This window comes from Sorex araneus, chromosome 6 (assembly GCF_027595985.1).
Source record: "Sorex araneus isolate mSorAra2 chromosome 6, mSorAra2.pri, whole genome shotgun sequence".
NCBI lineage: Eukaryota > Metazoa > Chordata > Mammalia > Eulipotyphla > Soricidae > Sorex > Sorex araneus.
In genome coordinates this window covers 84,416,503-84,432,864 of record NC_073307.1, presented here as the reverse complement: position 1 = coordinate 84,432,864, position 16,362 = coordinate 84,416,503, and the positions used below count along the sequence as shown (strand labels likewise).

At 60.5% G+C, this 16,362-nt stretch overlaps 1 protein-coding gene across 1 annotated transcript; it reads left to right on the top strand.

The window, feature by feature from the left end:
• The first annotated feature begins 5,152 nt into the window (after nucleotides 1-5,152).
• Nucleotides 5,153-16,362, top strand: NRIP2 (nuclear receptor interacting protein 2). Its single transcript, XM_055141834.1, has 6 exons — nucleotides 5,153-5,751; nucleotides 12,006-12,158; nucleotides 13,890-13,972; nucleotides 14,779-14,870; nucleotides 14,981-15,033; nucleotides 15,130-16,362. Exons 1-6 carry the CDS (start codon nucleotides 5,539-5,541, stop codon nucleotides 15,220-15,222), a joined length of 687 nt encoding a protein of 228 aa, XP_054997809.1. The 5' UTR covers nucleotides 5,153-5,538; the 3' UTR covers nucleotides 15,223-16,362.

The following is a 16,362-nucleotide window of genomic DNA, read 5'->3' as shown; positions in this document are numbered from 1 at the left end:
AGGTTTCACACACTTGGTTTTGGTGCTCGTGTCTTTGGCCGAGGTGCCCGCCAGGTGTTCCACACTTCAATGTTGGTTCTACTGTAGGTCTAGCTGAGGTGCTCGCAACTTCACGCACTGTTGTGGGGTGCTGGGGGACCCAAACAGCAGACTCACTGAGACTGTGTTTAGTGCAGGTAGGTGGCACTGGGGATCAAACTAGGGACTGGAGGTTTATTTCTTGGGGGGAGAGTGGCACAATTGACTCGTGCTCAGGAATCACTCCTAGCCGGATCATGGGGCCATCCTGGTGTGTCAGGGACAGAACCTGGGCTGTCGTGTGCAGGGTGAGCACGCGGCCCAGTGAACTATCTCTCCAGCTCCCAGGGGCTCTTGGCCTTTGTGTTAAACCCCTCTTCGGGGCTGGGGCGATAGCACAGCGGGGAGGGCGTTTGCCTTGCACGCCGCCAACCCGGGTTCGATTCCCAGCATCCCACAGGGTCCCCTGAGCATCGCCGGAGTAATTCCTGAGTGCAGAGCCAGGAGTAACTCCTGACATCGCCAGGTGTGACCCATACAGAAAAAATAAAATACATAAATAAAATAAAATAAAAATAAACCCCTCTGCTCCCCACCACCACCATCGAGGACCCTTCATTCCGTTTTTACTGTCTCCCTTAATATCCTTTTTGGCAGAGTGGAAACGGAGCAAGAATCCAACAACAAAACACAAGGCTTCAATTCCAGGTTCTGCCCTACAATTCAAGGCAAGTTTTCTAAGTCTTGGGGCTGGAGTGATAGCACAGCGGGGAGGGCGTTTGCCTTGCACGTGGCTGACCCGGGTTTGATTCCCAGCATCCCATAGGGTCCCCTGAGCACTGCCAGGAGTAATTCCTGAGTGCAGAGCCAGGAGGAACCCCTGAGCATCGCCGGGTGTGACCCAAAAAGTAAAAAAAAAAAGTTTTCGGGGCTGGAGTAATAGTACAGCGGGTAGGGTGTTTTCCTTGCACGCGGCCAACCCGGGTTCGATTCCCAGCATCCCATAGGGGCCCCTGAGCACTGCCAGGAGTAATTCCTGAGTGCAGAGCCAGGAGGAACCCTTGTGCATCACCAGGTATGACCCAAAAATAAAAAAAAAAAAAAGAAAAAAAAAAGTTTTCTAAGTCTCTGGGCAGTTTTCTGGCGCTGCAGGCAGAACACATCAGCACTGGAGCGGCCTCAAGTGAAACGGGGCCGGGGAGACAGCACAAAGGGCTGAGTGCAAACTGTGCAGGTGGGGACCCAGGAATTTGATCGGCAGCAAAACGAAAACAGGAAAAAAGAAACAAGAGGAAACGTACTGACTCACCGTTCCAGGGGCTGCTGCTCCAGATGAAGGGCAGGTTCCTCCGGGAGCCGCTCTCAGCGTCTGCCCCCTCCTTCGCCTCTGCCCGTGGCATTCCTCGGGCCAGAGAGGCAGCGTGTCTTTGTGCCTTCACGCTCACACGGCGTTCCTGCCCTGTGCATCTCTCTGTGTCCAAATACTCCCCCTTGGGCTGGCGAGAAGGTGCCGTGGGCTAAGCACCTGCCCCTCAGGAGGGTGAATTCGATCCCCCGCACATCACGGTCCCCCGAGCACTGCCAGGGAGCCGCCTCCCAGCAATGCCAACTGTGGCCCCAAAACAAAAAAAAAAAAGCCCTCCAGAAGAGAAGCTTTCCCTTCTGCTAAGAACACAATCATATTGGTTCTGAGCTCGCCTTAACTTCCCTAAATTGTCTCTGGAAAGACCATTTCTCCAAACAAGAGTTTCTTCTTCTCCTTCTCATTCTCATTCTCATTCTTCTTCTTCTTCTTCTCCTTCTTCTTCTTCTTCTTCTCCTTCTCCTCCTCCTTCTCCTCCTTCTCCTTCTTCTTCTTCTTTTTTTGCTTTTTGGGTCACACCCAGCAATGCAATGCACAGGACTTACTCCTGGCTCTGCACTCAGGAATTACTCCTGGCAGTGCTTGGGGGACCCTATGGGATGCTGGAAATCGAACCCGGGTCAGCTGTGTGCAAGGCAAACACCCTGCCCGCTGTGCTATCACTCCAGCCCCCAAACAAGAGTTCCTTCTGGGGAGTAGGACTTCAACATATGAATGTGGGGGAAACGACACAGTCCAACCCTGACGTGTAAAGTGGATTCTACCCCTGTGAAAGGGAGTTATCATAGAATTTATTTTTTGTTTTGGGGCCACACCCAGCAGTGCTCAGGGCTTCCCCTGGTTCTGTGCTCAGGGAGCACTCCTTGAAGTGATCCGGGGACCATATGCAGTGCCAGAGATCAAACCAGGGTTAGACTTCTCAGAATATATCCTGGGTGCCCAAAAACACAGCAGAAATGTCATCTGCATTTCTCTGAACACTGTAGCACTGTTCACAGGAACCAGAAACTGGAAACAATGGAGTGCCCAAGAACAGATAAAGAAACTTGGTACATCTACACCGTGGAATACTATGCAACTGTTAGAAGGAATGAAGTCATGAAATTTGCTTATAAATGGATGCATATGGAGAGTATCATGCTAAGTGAAACGAGTCAGAAGGAGAGGGACAGATATAGAATGACCGCATTCATTTGATATACAAAATATAACTTTCTACATGTTTCTATAACTTTTTTAGTTTGGGGGCTGCACTCATTGGTGCTCAGGGGACCATGTGGTGCCAAGGATCAAACCCGAGCCATCTACATGCAAAGCATGTTCCCGTCAGCTGAGATATGTCTCTGGCCCTGAATGCTAACATTTTATTTTACTTTTTTTTTTTTGGATCACTGATATACAATTATAGTTGCTCATGATTGAGATTCAGTCATATAATGTTCCAACACCTGTCCCCTCATCAGTGCACATTTCCTGCAACCAATGACCCCCACGTCCTCTGCTCCACACCCAGTCTGCCTCCACCACACTTTTCTCTCTCCCTCCTTCCCTCTCTCCCTTCTCCTCTCCTCTCTCATCTCCCTCCATCTCTTTCTCTCCTCTCACCTCTCTCCATCTCTTCTTCTCCTCTCTATTTCTCTCTCACCTCTCTCCATCTATTTCTCTCCTCTCTCACCTCTCTCCATCTCTTCCTCTCCTCTCTATTTCTCTCTCACCTCTCTCCATCTCTTCCTCTCCTATTTCTCTCTCACTTCTTTTTCTCTACTCTATTTCTCTCTCTCACCTCTCTCCATCTCTTCCTCTCCTCTCTCCATTTCTCTTTCACTCTCTTTTCTTTTAGGCACTGTGGTTTGCAATACTGTTACTGAAAGGGTATCATGTACATCACTTTACCAGCTCTCAGCACCCGGTTCTTATCCAGAGTGATCATTTCCGACAATCATTGTCATAGTTGAAGGTTAACATTTTATTTCCTTTTTCTTATTCTATTGGATTCTTTCGGGTATAAGTACTTGTTTTGAATAAACTGACAACCGAATGGTATTATTTCTGTCCCATAATCCACATTTCCAGGCATAAGATCCCCAGAGAGACTTCCTTTACGTCAGAGCACTAACATTTTCATTTCAGTGTGATTTAGGTTTGTGTTTGGAGACCACTCTTAGCGGCAGTGAGCGGCTGCTCCCGCCTCTGGAAGGGTCGTGCCTAGCCCTGGGGTCCATGCCGTGCTGGGGATGAGCCCGGGCTCCTGCCTGAAAAGTCTGTGGCACTACCTCTCTGGCCAGTGAATGACAATTTTTTGCTTTTTTTTTGGGGGGGGTCACACCCGGCGATGCACAGGGGTTACTCCTGGCTCTGCACTCAGAATTACTCCTGGCGGTGCTCAGGGGACCCTATGGGATGCTGGGAATCGAACCCGGGTCGGCGGCGTGCAAGGCAAATGCCCTACCTGCTCTGCTATTGCTCCAGCCCCGATATTTTGGAGTTTTTATTGGGGGGGGGTGTTGGGCCACACCGGGCTGTGCTCAGGGCTTACTCCAGGCTCTGTGCTCAGGGACCTCTCCGTGGGGGCCCAGGAGACCCTATGTGGGGCCAGGGATCAAACCAGAATCAGCCACATGCAAAGCAAGAGCCTTGCCCCTGTACGACCACTCCAGTTCCATGATAACAGTTTAGAAAAGAGCCAGGAGTGTGCCTTGAGCACCACCAGGTGGGCCCTCCTCCCTGAGAATAGGAAAGGGCCAGGGGTGTAGTTCAGGGGAGATACACCCGCCTGCATCATGAGACCAGGCTGGGATCCACCCCCAGCCCCACGGAAAAGAAGGTCTGGACTTCAGTGGGGCTCAGGGCTCGCACCTGGCTGTCATCCTGGTTCTGAGATCAGGGGCCATTCGGATAGGGTGCTTGCCCCTGGGACCCAGGTGGAATTCTCAGCATCACTTGGGGATCCCTGAGCCCAGCATGGGGATGAGGGGGGGAGAAGGAAGGAGGAGGAAGAGGAGAAGGGGAAGAGGAAGGGAAAGGAGGAGGAGGATTAGGAAGTGGAGGAGGAGGAGAAAGGAGGAAGAGGAGGAAAATGGTAAGAGGAAGGGGAAGAAGGAGGAGGAAGAAGAGGAGGATGTAAGAGGAATGAGGAGGAAGGGGTGGAGGAAGAGGAGGTGGAGAAAGAAAGGAGGAGGAAGAGGAGGAGAGGGAGAGAGGAGGGGGAGGAGAGGATGCAGGGGAGGAGAAGGAAGAGGAGGATGAGGAGGAGGAGAGAGAGGAGGGGAAGGGGAACAAGGAGGAGGGGGAGGGAAGGAGGGGGAGAAGGGAGAGGAGGAGGAGGAGGAGGAGGGGAACAAGGAGGAGGGGGAGGGAAGGAGGGGGAGAAGGGAGAGGAGGAGGAAGAAGAGGAGGAGGAAGAGGAGGAGGAGAAGGAGGAGGAGGAGAGGGAGAGAGGGGGGAGGAGAGGACGCAGGGGAGGAGAAGGAAGAGGAGGAGGAAGAGGAGGAGGAGAGGGACAGGGAGGAGGAGGAGGGGAACAAGGAGGAGGGGGAGGGAAGGAGGGGGAGAAGAGAGAGGAGGAGGAAGAAGAGGAGGAGGAGAAGGAGGAGGAGGAGGAGGAGAGGGAGAGAGGGGGGAGGAGAGGACGCAGGGGAGGAGAAGGAAGAGGAGGAGGAAGAGGAGGAGGAGAGGGACAGGGAGGAGGAGGAGGGGAACAAGGAGGAGGGGGAGGGAAGGAGGGGGAGAAGGGAGAGGAGGAAGAGGAGGAAGAGAAGGAGGAGGAGGAGGAGGAGGGGGAGGGGGAGGGGAGGAGGAGGAGGAGGAGGAGAAGCAAGCACCTATTTTTAGGGAGATTCTTAGCTGCTCTCAGCACCCCTGGGGGCCGGTCCTGAGCCAGTCTGCCGGCGGGCCGGGCGAGAGCTGGTGCGCTTTCGGATGCGCCCCTTTCCCGCCGGGATCCCCCTCCCCCGCTCGCACCCCAACGCGGAGCGCAGGTGAGGCCGGGCAGCGCGCACGCACGCCGGCGCCGCCCCCGCGGGCAGGGTCCCGCCGTGTCCACCCGCGGTGGCCGGCCCCGGCCCTCCCTCCCCGCGTCCCTGGAAAGTGGAGGCTGCGCGCCCGCTCCCCCTCCTGCCGAGCCCCTTCGGCCCCTGCAGCCAGCCCCCGCCGGGGCCATGAGCGCGGGGTCCGAGGCCAGCAGAGGGGAGGCAGGCGCCCGGAGCGGGGGACCCCCGGCGGCGGCGGCGGCGGCGGCGGCGGCTCGGAGGGGCCCTGCCCACCTGGGCCAGCAGCGCCGGCTCAAACAGGCCACACAGTTCCTGCACCAGGACTCCGCCGACCTGCTCCCCATCGACAGTCTCAAGAGGCTGGGCACCTCCAAGGACCCGGTGAGGCCCCCCTTCCCGCCCCGGCCCCCAGAGAGGAGCCGCTCAAGAGCCGAGGGGGGTACCAGCCCAAACCTCCAGCTCCCCGCCGAGACCCTGGCGCTCAGAAACAAGAGGGGCCACGGAGCCCCCCCTCCCCGCCACAGGACAGCAGGGCACCCCCCCCCCCAGGGCTGGTCACTTGGCCGCTGGGACTCCTCTCCACCCCACACCGCGGGTCCCCTCTTAGTAGGCCATTCCCCTCGGGGAGTCAAAAAATCAAGGACCCTCGGTGCCAGGACATCAGCCTGGGCATATGGTGTTGGCCGGGGGCCACTGGTCTCCCTGCATGCCAACACCTTCCTAGCAGGGAAGACCCTCCCCGGCTCCCTCTTTCTTCCACTCACCGAGGCTGCTCTGGCCTGGGGCGGGGGTGGGGGCCAGGGGCTCTGGCCAGGCCTGGGGGCGTGGGGGAGGTCAGCTCTCCAAGCGAGCCCTGCCAGGACAAGCGTCAGCGTGGTCAGAAGCGGGCACTGCCACCTGCTCGGGCTAAGGTGACTGTGTCTCCCAGCCCACACGCCCGTTTTTTTGGGGGGTTGGGGGGCCGCACCCCGCGATATTCAGGGCTTCCTCCTGGCTCTGCACTCAGGGATCACTCCTGGAGGGGCTGGGGAGAGCACCTGGGGAGCCGGGGATTGAACCTGGGTCAGCTGCATGCTAGGAAAAGGCCCTCCCCGCTGCCCTGCGCGCTGCCCACTCCTCCCCACCCCCGCCCCCTGCGGCCTACACTTCTCTGCTTTTCCTGGGGGGCGGTGGGGGCGGACCATGTGAGGCTGGGCCCTCCGAGCCATCTTCACTGTGGGGAGCGCCCCAGATGCCTGAGGGACTACTCCTGGCTCTCTGCGTGGGAGCTGCTCCAGGCAGCGCCCCCGCGGTGCTGAGGAAGGACCCCCCCCCTTCCTGCGTGCCAGCCCACCCGCCGACCCTCTCCCCATCTTCCTCTACTAGAGGGCGGAATCAGCAGCGGTCAGAGGAGGCGCGCTGAGCCCCTGACCTGAGCTGCAGGGGTGAGGGATTAGAACATGGGCGGAGGAAGATGTGGCGGGGGCGCCCGGCGTGTCCCCCCTATTCCAGCTCCTGCGGGTACAGAGGAAGGAGGCGGACTTTTCCAGAAAGACTTGGGAGTGCCCCGTGCCCTCCTGGGGTGCAGCCTGCTCGCCTCACCACCTCCCCTGCCTGCTCCGGGCCCAGCGGCCCAGCGGCCCGCTCGCAGCCTCCCCGGGTGGGGAAGAGGCCCGTTCAGAGGCCCCGTGGGGTTGAGGGCCACCCTGTGGCTTCGACCCAGTGGGGTGGGAGGGGGGGTGGGCCTGCTCCAGGCACCTGGCCCTGGGGGGGTTCTGTTGGCAAGCCAGGCCAGAGGGCCGCTTCTGCTGGGAAGTTCTTGGGCTCCTGGTGGTGCCCAGGGGCTGCTCCTGGCGCAGTGCTCGGGGGACTTGCGGTGTGTGGAGCCCGGCTCCAGCATGCCTGCACGCGCTGCAGCTGAGTCCTCCACCCGCCGCTCCCCCCTCTCTGCCCTGCTGCTCCCAGCTCCTGAGCTGGCCTCTAGCAGTGATTTGATTCTGGTGTTTATTTATTTATTTATTTTTTGGAGGAGGTGGGGGATGGTAAAGAGAAAAGTGTGGGGCCGGAGGGCTAGTACAATGGTCAGGACACCTGCCCTGCACACATCTGACCCAAGTTTGATGCCTGGCACTCCCAGACAGTCCCCCGAGTATGCCAGGAGGGATCCCTCAGCACAGAGCGAGGAGTAAGCCCTGAGCACTAATGGGGTGGTCCCCCAAGCGAGAAGGGGGACCAGAGAGGATAGCACGGAGAGGACGGGTCGCCTTGCACGCGGCTGAACCGGGTTCGACCCCCGGCATCCCACATGGCCGCCGGGGCACCGCCAGGAGTGATTCCCAGGTGCAGAGCCAGGAGAAAGCCCTGAGCACCATCAAGTGTGGCCCCCCCAAAAAAAAGACCAAAGCAGGTGGGGAGACCCCGGGGCCCCTCCCCGGGCCCGCATGGGGCCAGGAGCTCGGCAGCCGTGGGAAAGGTGGAGGGTGGGAACACACAGGCCCCTTCTGGCCCAGAGCCGGGCTCCTGCTGGCAGCCGGCGGCCTCCAGGGCCTCATTACGCCAAGGACAGAAAAACAAGCCCGGGCAGGGAGGGCAGTTGGCGAGCCGGCGGTGAGGGGCTGGGGGTGCGGCCGCTCTCGGTGACCATTTACCCAGAGTCTGCCCGAGTGCTCAGCGCGGCTTGGCAATGCAAGGACGAGACCCAGGCCGAGCCCGGGTGGGCTGGGTGCATGTCCCTGGGCTGAGGGAAATAACCACCCCCCACCCCCGAGACATCTCTCAGACCTGGCGTCATCCTTAGCCCAGGGTGAGTCCAGAGCAGTCAGAGAGGGCTGCATGGAGGAGGCCAACCTCACCCCTGCATCACCAGCTTCATCACAGGGACTGAACACGCTCACACCAAGGGCGCTGAGCCCAGCTGCGGGGCGAAGAGCAGGGCCGGAGCGCTAGTACAGCGGGGAGGGTGCGCGCCTTGCCTGCAGCCAACCCAGGGTTGGCGCCGGGCATCCCAGAGGGTCCCCCGAGCCCGCCAGGAGTGACTACGGAGCACAGAGCCAGGGCTGAGTCCTGAGCAGTGCTGGGGGCACCCCCAAAGCCAAGCAGCAAGCAGAGTCCAGGCACCACAGGAGCAGGAGGTCCTCAAAGTGGGCTCAGAGCAAGGGCTATGCCTCAGGCGGAAGAACGCTCGCAAGGCCCTGGGTTTGACCCTCCGATGCCGCACGACATCACCGGGTCTTGCAGCCCCTGCAAGCCCGGGGCCAGAGAGCTCCACGCACTGAGAGTCGATACGCTTTGCATGTAGGAGATCCCCAAGACAGTAGGGTCCCCTGAGCACCACAGGGAGTGACACCCCCTCCCCCCCACACACACACGAGAAGGTGGGTCAGAGCCATAGTACAGTGGGCAAGGTGCATGTCCTGCATGCGGCCAACTCGGATTTGATTCCTGGCACCCTAGCTGGTCTTCTGAGGCCACCAGGAGGGATCCCTAAGCTCAGAGCCCTGAGCACTGCCAGTATGGAGCACGCACCTGACACCTGTGAGGGCCCTGATTGGCTCCCTTCCCTGCAAAAACAATTTTGAATGAGAATGATGGGGGTGGGGAGATGGCCCAAAGGGCATGAGCCCCAAGTGCAGGTCCCCCCAGCACCACCAGGAGCAGCCTCCGGGGAGGACCCCCTACCAAGTGCCCTTCCTGACCCCCACATCATCATCATCATCATCATTCTGTTGATTGTTGAATTTCTCAAGCAGTCTCAGAAATGTCTCCGTTTGTCCTAGCCCGAGACTTTAGCAGCCTCTCTTTACTTGTCCTTCCCAACGGTGCCGCATTGGAGGCTCTTTCAGGGTCAGGGGAATGAGACCCAGCACTGTTACTGGTTTTGGCATAGAATACGCCATGGGGAGTTTGCGAGGCTCTCCCATGTGGGCAGGAAACTCCCAACTCCCGGTAGCTTGCCTGGTTCTCTGAGAGGGAGAACTAGGCCATAAGATGTCACGGGGCCGTGAAGCAGCCGCACGTTTCCAGGAACCTGGTTAGTGTGACTCCCCCACACTAATTTAAAACCTGGGGCTGGAGAGTACGTGGGTATTGGGTTTGCCTTGCATGCAGCCAAGCGGGGTTCCATCTCTGGCTCCTGCCCCGGTCCCTGGGAGTGAGAGCTGAGCACTGCTCGGGCCGGTACCACAACAAACTTTAAAGTGTGGGCTCAGGGCTGGAGTGATAGCACAGCGGGGAGGGCGTTTGCCTTGCACACGGCCGACCCGGGTTCAATTCCCAGCATCCCATAGGTTCCCCCGAGCACAGCCAGGGGTAATTCCTGAGTGCATGAGCCAGGAGTAACCCCTGTGCAACGCTGGGTGTGACCCAAAAAGCAAAACAACAGCAGCAACAAAAACCAGCTTGGGGTCAGGACGCAGGTTGAGACTCCAAGCGCACTGGGTGGGGCCCTGGGGCGCCCCCAGCAGCACCACAGAGACAGAGAGCGGGACCGCTCTCCCCTGAGCACCGGGACGAGGGCTGTGCAGGGCTGCGGCTTCGCTCTCCCTGTGCCCCTCCAGAGCGTACCTGCCTGGACGTGGTTGAAAGGAGGCGCCTGACAGCGCACAGGGCAGGCACTGGAGAAGCCTCTTGCTTGGGGCATACTCGAGAGGGGCATGCGGGCCCACAGGACCCCCGCAGGCATGTCTGAGGGGCTGTGGTCGCGGCCGGGGGCAGGTTTGGGACATCCTGGGAGAAAGGCGCTGGTTCGGTTTTTTCGGTTTTTTTTTTTTTTTTGCTTTTTGGGTCACACCCGGCGATGCACAGGGGTTCCTCCTGGCTCTGCACTCAGGAATTACTCCTGGTGGTGCTCAGGAGACCATATGGGATGCTGGGATTTGAAGCCGGGTCGGCCGCGTGCAAGGCAAAAGCCCTACACGCTGTGCTATCACTCCAGCCCCGCGGCAGTGCTCAGGGCTTCCTCCTGGCTCTGCACTCCCTCCAGGCGGTGCTCGGGGGACCTGATGGGTCACTGGGTATGGAACCCGGGTCAGCCACGCACAAGGCAAACGCCCTCCCTGCTATGCTATCCTCCAGCCTCTGGGGTGGGTTTCTGCACCTTGTGGTGGAGGCGGGGGTGGGTGGGGCAGAGGGGTGGGTGGCGGCAGGGATGCCGCCTCCCTCTGGCTTCTTCAGGTCTTGGGGTCGCTCAGATCACAGAGTTGGAAGCCGGGTTCTAGAGCACTACCCGAGGCCCGGCCCTGAGAGTTAGCGCTGTCCTGTGTTGGTGCCTGGCTGGGGGGCCACACTCAGGGATGTTTCTGGCAGGGCCCCTGGTCAGCCGTGAGCAGGGGAAGAATCTTGACCCCCTTGACTTTCTCTCCAGCCCCTTCCCATTCGTTTAAGTTGGCAAGTACTAACTTCTTTATTATTTTTGCTTTTTGGGTCCCACCCGGCGATGCACGGGGGTTCCTCCTGGCTCTGCACTCAGGAATTACCCCTGGCGGTGCTCGGGGGACTCTACGGGATGCTGGGAATTGAACTGGGGTCGGCCGCACGCAAGGCAAATGCCCTACCCGCTGTGCCATCACTCCAGCCCCTTCCATTGACTTTGATTTCTGTGCCTTACCCCTCAGACCCGGGCTTGGCAGCCCTCGGAAGGGCGCGCTCTCGGCGGGGAGAACTGGCAAAGAACTAGGTTGAAGGCCGGAGATAGTATTTTCCCCTCAAGCACAAATCTGCCCCCCACAAGCCCCCAGTTCTGAAAGGTCCTGTCAGCTGTAGTCAGTCTAACCTAGAGGAGCAGACTCTTCTCTTCCCTCCTCTCAGCAAACCAGGGTTCTAGACAAACAACAGGACAAGAGATGGAGTCCAGGGGTTCCGCTGCTTGCTCTGTGGCGTGGCTGCCCCCGAGTGGCACCCCGACCACCCCCTGGTCTCCTGAGCATGGTCAGCAGCAACCCCTGAGCACAGGGCCGGGTGAAGGTTCTGCACACTGCCAGGGGTGCTTCCTTCACCCCTCTAACCCCCCTCCCCAATAAATAAGAACATAATGTTTTCCCGTCTTTGTGTGTGTGTGTGTGGGGGGGCACACCCGGTGATGCTCAGGGCTTACTCCTGGCTCTGTGCTCAGGGATCACTCCTGGTGGGGCTGCAGGGATCCTACGGGGAGCTGGGGAGCACACCTGGGTCAGCGCATGCAAGGCAAGCACCCTTCTCTCTGGACTACTCAAGAGTACAACATTTTTATTTTTTTGGGGGGGTGGTCCCACCTGGCGATGCACAGGGGTTCCTCCTGGCTCTGTACTCAGGAATTACCCCTGGAGGTGCTCAGGGGACCCTATGGGATGCTGAAAATCGAACCCGGGTCGGCCGCGTGCAAGGCAAACACTCTACCTGCTGTGCTATCGCTCCAGCCCCTGGCTCTGCACTTTGGAATTATGCCTGGCAGTGCTTGGGGGAACCATACGAGATGCCAGTGATTGAACCTGGGTCAGCCTCGTCCGTGGCAAACGTCTTACTGCTCTGACCCCTATACCCTGTAATGACTGTTGAGACCACGGGATAAGCTCCCACCCCTCCCTGCTCCTGGGCCTGGGGGAAGCGACCAGCAGGGCTGGCGGGGAGGGGGGCTGCCTTTGGGGGCCTGGACCATCTTCCTTGTTCTGTGTCGGAGCCAGCAGCCCCGCAGTGTGATCCAAAGACGCCTGGCAGAGGGAGACAAGAGCCGGCGCCAGGGCGAGTCTGCCTTGGTGCAGGCCCTGATTCACGGCCAGGAGAGCAGAAGGGAGGCCAGCGAGACCCAGATCCCAGCTCTGCTGGTCAGCTGCAAGGTGAGTGTGACCCCGACACGCCTGGGTGGAGAGGGGGCGTGGCGGCATCCCAGCCTCGCCCAACCTGCAGGGAAATCGGGGGGGGGGGGGGGGGGGGCGGCGCGTTCTCCTTAGAATGTCTTCCCATCAGCATTGCTCCTATTTGTGGTTGTTTGGGGCCACACCCGGCGGTGCTCAGGGCTTGCTCCTGGCTCTGCACCCAGGGATGACTCGGGGCTGGCTCAGGTGTTGGGGTCTCGACCCGAGTCAGCCGCGTGTAAGACCAGCGCCTTCCTCGCTGTACTGTCATTCTTTATTATTATTATTTGCTTTTTGGGTAACACCCGGTGATGCTCAGGGGTTACTCCTGGCTCTGCACTCAGGAATTACTCCTGGCAGTGCTCAGGGGACCCTATGGGATGCTGGGAACTGAACCCGGGTCGGCTGGGTGCAAGGCAAACGCCCTCCCTGCTATGCTATCGCTCCGGGCCCTATACTATCATTCTTGCCCTCGCTCCTTTTATCAAAGTGTGCGGGCACGGGATCCTCCTCCACTGCGCTCTGCAGACACTCGTGTAACCTCCTGGACAAAGTGTCTCCCACGGGGCCTGGAGTCACCACTGACCAACGCTGAACCAACACTGCGGCCCTTCTGCCGCTGTCTGCACCAGGGCACGCCTGCCCGCTGGCCCTCCGCCCACAGTTTCTTTCTTCGGCCTCAGTGCTTACCTCCTTTTCTGGTTTTGCATTCACAGTGGCCTTTTCTTTTCTGCTGGTTCTTTTAAAAAAAATTTTTGGTGGGGGAGGGAGGGCATAATCAGCAGTCTTCAGGGCTTACCCTCGGCTCTGTGCTTAGGGGTCACCCGTGGAGGTGCCAGAGATCAAACTCGGGTCGGTGAGAAAGACAAGTTCCCTACCCAGTGGATGATGGCTCACGCTCCCTTTACTCTTCCTGGGTCAGACCCGGCTGTGCGCAGGGCTTACTCCTGGCAGTGCTCGGGGAACCATACGGGATGGTGGGGATTGAACCCGGGTCTGCCATGTGCCGGGGAAACGCCCTCCCCGCTGGACTATCGCTCCAGCCCCCACAAAAGGCCTTTCCTTGTTAGTGTTTTGTTCGGAGGGCCACACCGGGCAGTGCCCAGGGCCTCTCGTGGAGGTGCTGGGGGGCGGGGGGCAGTGGCGGAGGCCACTCAGGGCGGGCCATGGGCAAGGGAAGTGCTCCAAGCTCGGGCTACGCCCTCTCTCGCGTCCCTCACGCTCCAGAGCAGCAGCAGGAGTTGCTGTGCTTCCAGCCACCCTTAGGCACACGCAGACGCTCGCACAACGCCTGGAGAGAGGAAACGGCTGGATTGTGAGGTGCAAGTGCAGTGGGCCCCAGTGGGTCCCCGGGGCAGCCGCACCTGCACGTCCTCACCGGCATTCTGGCTCTCCGCGTCTCTCTAGGGTTGGCCTAGGATCCTCTAATCAGACGCGCTCAGCCCCCCCACCCCCAATTCCCAACACATATGTCCCCGCTTCCGGCCAGTGTCCCCAAGTGTGGCACTCACCGCGTGGCTGAGTGCCTGTGTGGATCCTGTTTCTGGGGGTCTGTGCGGCCTCAGCCATCTGTGTCCCCCGTAAAAATCGTTTTTAAAGACTCGGCTCAGGCCCTTCACTCATTTCTGAAAGAGAAGCATGAGCGGGCTGGGACGGGTGAGGCGGCCCCCGGCCCTGCGGCCCCCAGCCCTCACGGCAGCCCCTCTGTATCAGTGCCGGGACCAGGTGCTCCGAGCGGCCGTGGACACGGGCACCCAACACAATCAGATCTCGACAGGATGCCTCCGCCGGCTGGGGTAAGAGCCCGCCCTGAGTCGGGGTGCCAGGCGGGGGAGGCTGGCGGGAGGGGGTGGTGGAGGAGATATTCCCAGGTCAGATCGCGGCGATGGTCACCATGTCATTCTGGGTATAGTCAAGACCTCGAGGGACCTGGCACCACAGTCCAGCGGGGAGGGCGTTTGCCTTGTAGGCGGCTGACCTGGGTTCGATCCCCGGCGTCCCATAGAGTCCCCCGAGCACCACCAGGAGTGATTTCTGAGCCAGGAAGAAGCTGTGAGCATCCTGGGTGTGACCCAAAAATAAGCCAATACATATATATGAGGTCACTGTCATCCCGTTGCTCATCAATTTGTTCGAGCGGGCACCAGTAACGTCTCTCATTGAGAGACTTATTGTTACTGTTTTTGGCATATCCAATACACACGGGCAGCTTGCCAGGCTCTGCCATGTGGGCTCCATACTCTCGGTAGCTTGCTGGGCCCTCCGAGAGGGGCGGAGGAATCAAACTCAGGTTGGCCGCGTGAAAGGTGAATGCCCAACCGCTGTGCTATCGCTCCAGCCCAACACACACACACACACACACACACACACACATATATATATATAATAAAAACCTCTGACAGCTATAGAAAAAAAGAAAAGAAAAAGAACCCAGGATACATGAGCTCTAGTTCCCACCTCCACTAAGCTCTTACTGAAACCAGCCGACGGGAGACAAGCCCCCCACAGCCCTGGGCTAGGCGAGGGCCCGCAGTCCGTGTGTATACAGGGGGCTTCCGCTCTTGCGGTCAGGACGGCGGCCACAGCGGCTCTGCCCCCACAGGCTAGTGTCCCCGGCAGCCGGGCCGGCCCAGGTGCAACAGCTGGAGCTGCAGCTGGGCCAGGAGACGGTGTCGTGCTCGGCGCGGGTGGTGGGTAAGTCTCTCCCCAGGGGGGCCCTGGGCCCTGGTTCCAGCCCGAGGTGGGGGGGAGGGATGTGTGGGGGGGCCCCACCCGACCTCCTGTGGGACCAAACCCTTCCGCAGACGCGGAGAGCCCTGAACTCTGCCTGGGCCTGCAGACTCTGCTGTCCCTCAAGGTAAGGCGGTGGCTTCCCCGCGGGGAGGGGGCGGGGCGCGGGGAGGGGGCGGGGCGCGCGGGAAGCAGGGGCTGAGCCGCCTGTGTCACCCCCCAGTGCTGCATCGACCTGGAGCGCGGCGTGCTGCGGCCAAGAGCCCCCTTCCCCGAGCTGCCCTTCCTGCCCGGGGACCAGGAGCCGGACCAGTGACTGCGGCTGGCCCCTCGGTCCACCGCCCGTGGCCACACTCCCCCCTGCTGCCCCCCACCCCGGGGAGTCTGCACCCAGCACCAGGTCCCCTCCCCAGCTTGCTCTCCGCGCAGGAAGGACCCAGAAGTGGCGGCTGTCCCCCGCCTGTCCCCCATCTCCACCCCCTCAAATGCCCGGCTCTCACATCACCTCTTGGGGTCTCTGCACCCCCCCACAGCCACACCTCACCAGCGGGGGGGCCCTGGTCCTGCAAAGCCTAGGTGTGGGGTGAGGGGGGCAGGGTGAGCCCCCAGCCACTCGTGGGATGAGCACGAGCAGCCCCTCTGCCCGGGGCTGCCATGTCGGAAGCCAGTTCTGGGTGGGAGGGGTGGGGGGGTGGCCCTGTCCTGAAGCCGGCCCTCCCACGGTCCCTGCCCTGTGTCCACCCCCCACGCTGGGGGGCTGCGGGGAAGGCAGGATGCTCAGGTCCCCACCCCACCCCAGCCCCACAAGTGTCTTCATTCTAGAAGGCTCCGGCTCGGGGCCTCTCTTCCCTGCCACTCACCTCCGCGGCCCAGGGTGTGGGCCTGTCTGGATTTGGACTCGGGGCTCTCTGCCGCCCCCTAGGGTCCGAGCAGAGAGACGCAGCCCCTCTGCAGCCTTGCCTGCGGAGAGAGGCATGACCGTCCTCAGGAGCCAGACCCCGGGGGCCTACCCCGCCACTGTGAGGGAGCAGAGGGGGTGGCAGCACCCGGGGACTAAGTGGAACCAGGAGCCTTGGGCCGGGTGGAAGAGGAGCGAGAAGCTGACCCGAGGGCTGGAGAGAGAGTGCAGTGGGTAGGGCGCTGGTCTTGCACAGAGCCAACCTGGGTTTGACCCCGGCACCCATATGCCCCCCCAGCCCTGCCAGGAGTGACCCGGAGTGCAGAGCCAGGGCTAAGCCCGACCAACACTGGGGCCTTGCCCAGCTCGCTGGCTCCCCACCCGCACAAGGAAAGGGCTCCCTGGCCCCGGGGCCCAGCTGCCACTGCCTGCACCATCACCTCCGCTGTCCTGGGTCTTACCCTCGGGCCCCTCTGCTTCCTGCCACTGTCACTGCAGTCCTGGGCCCTGGGCGGGCCCCCTCGGCCGCTCTCCACGGGAATAAACGCCTCTGCTGCC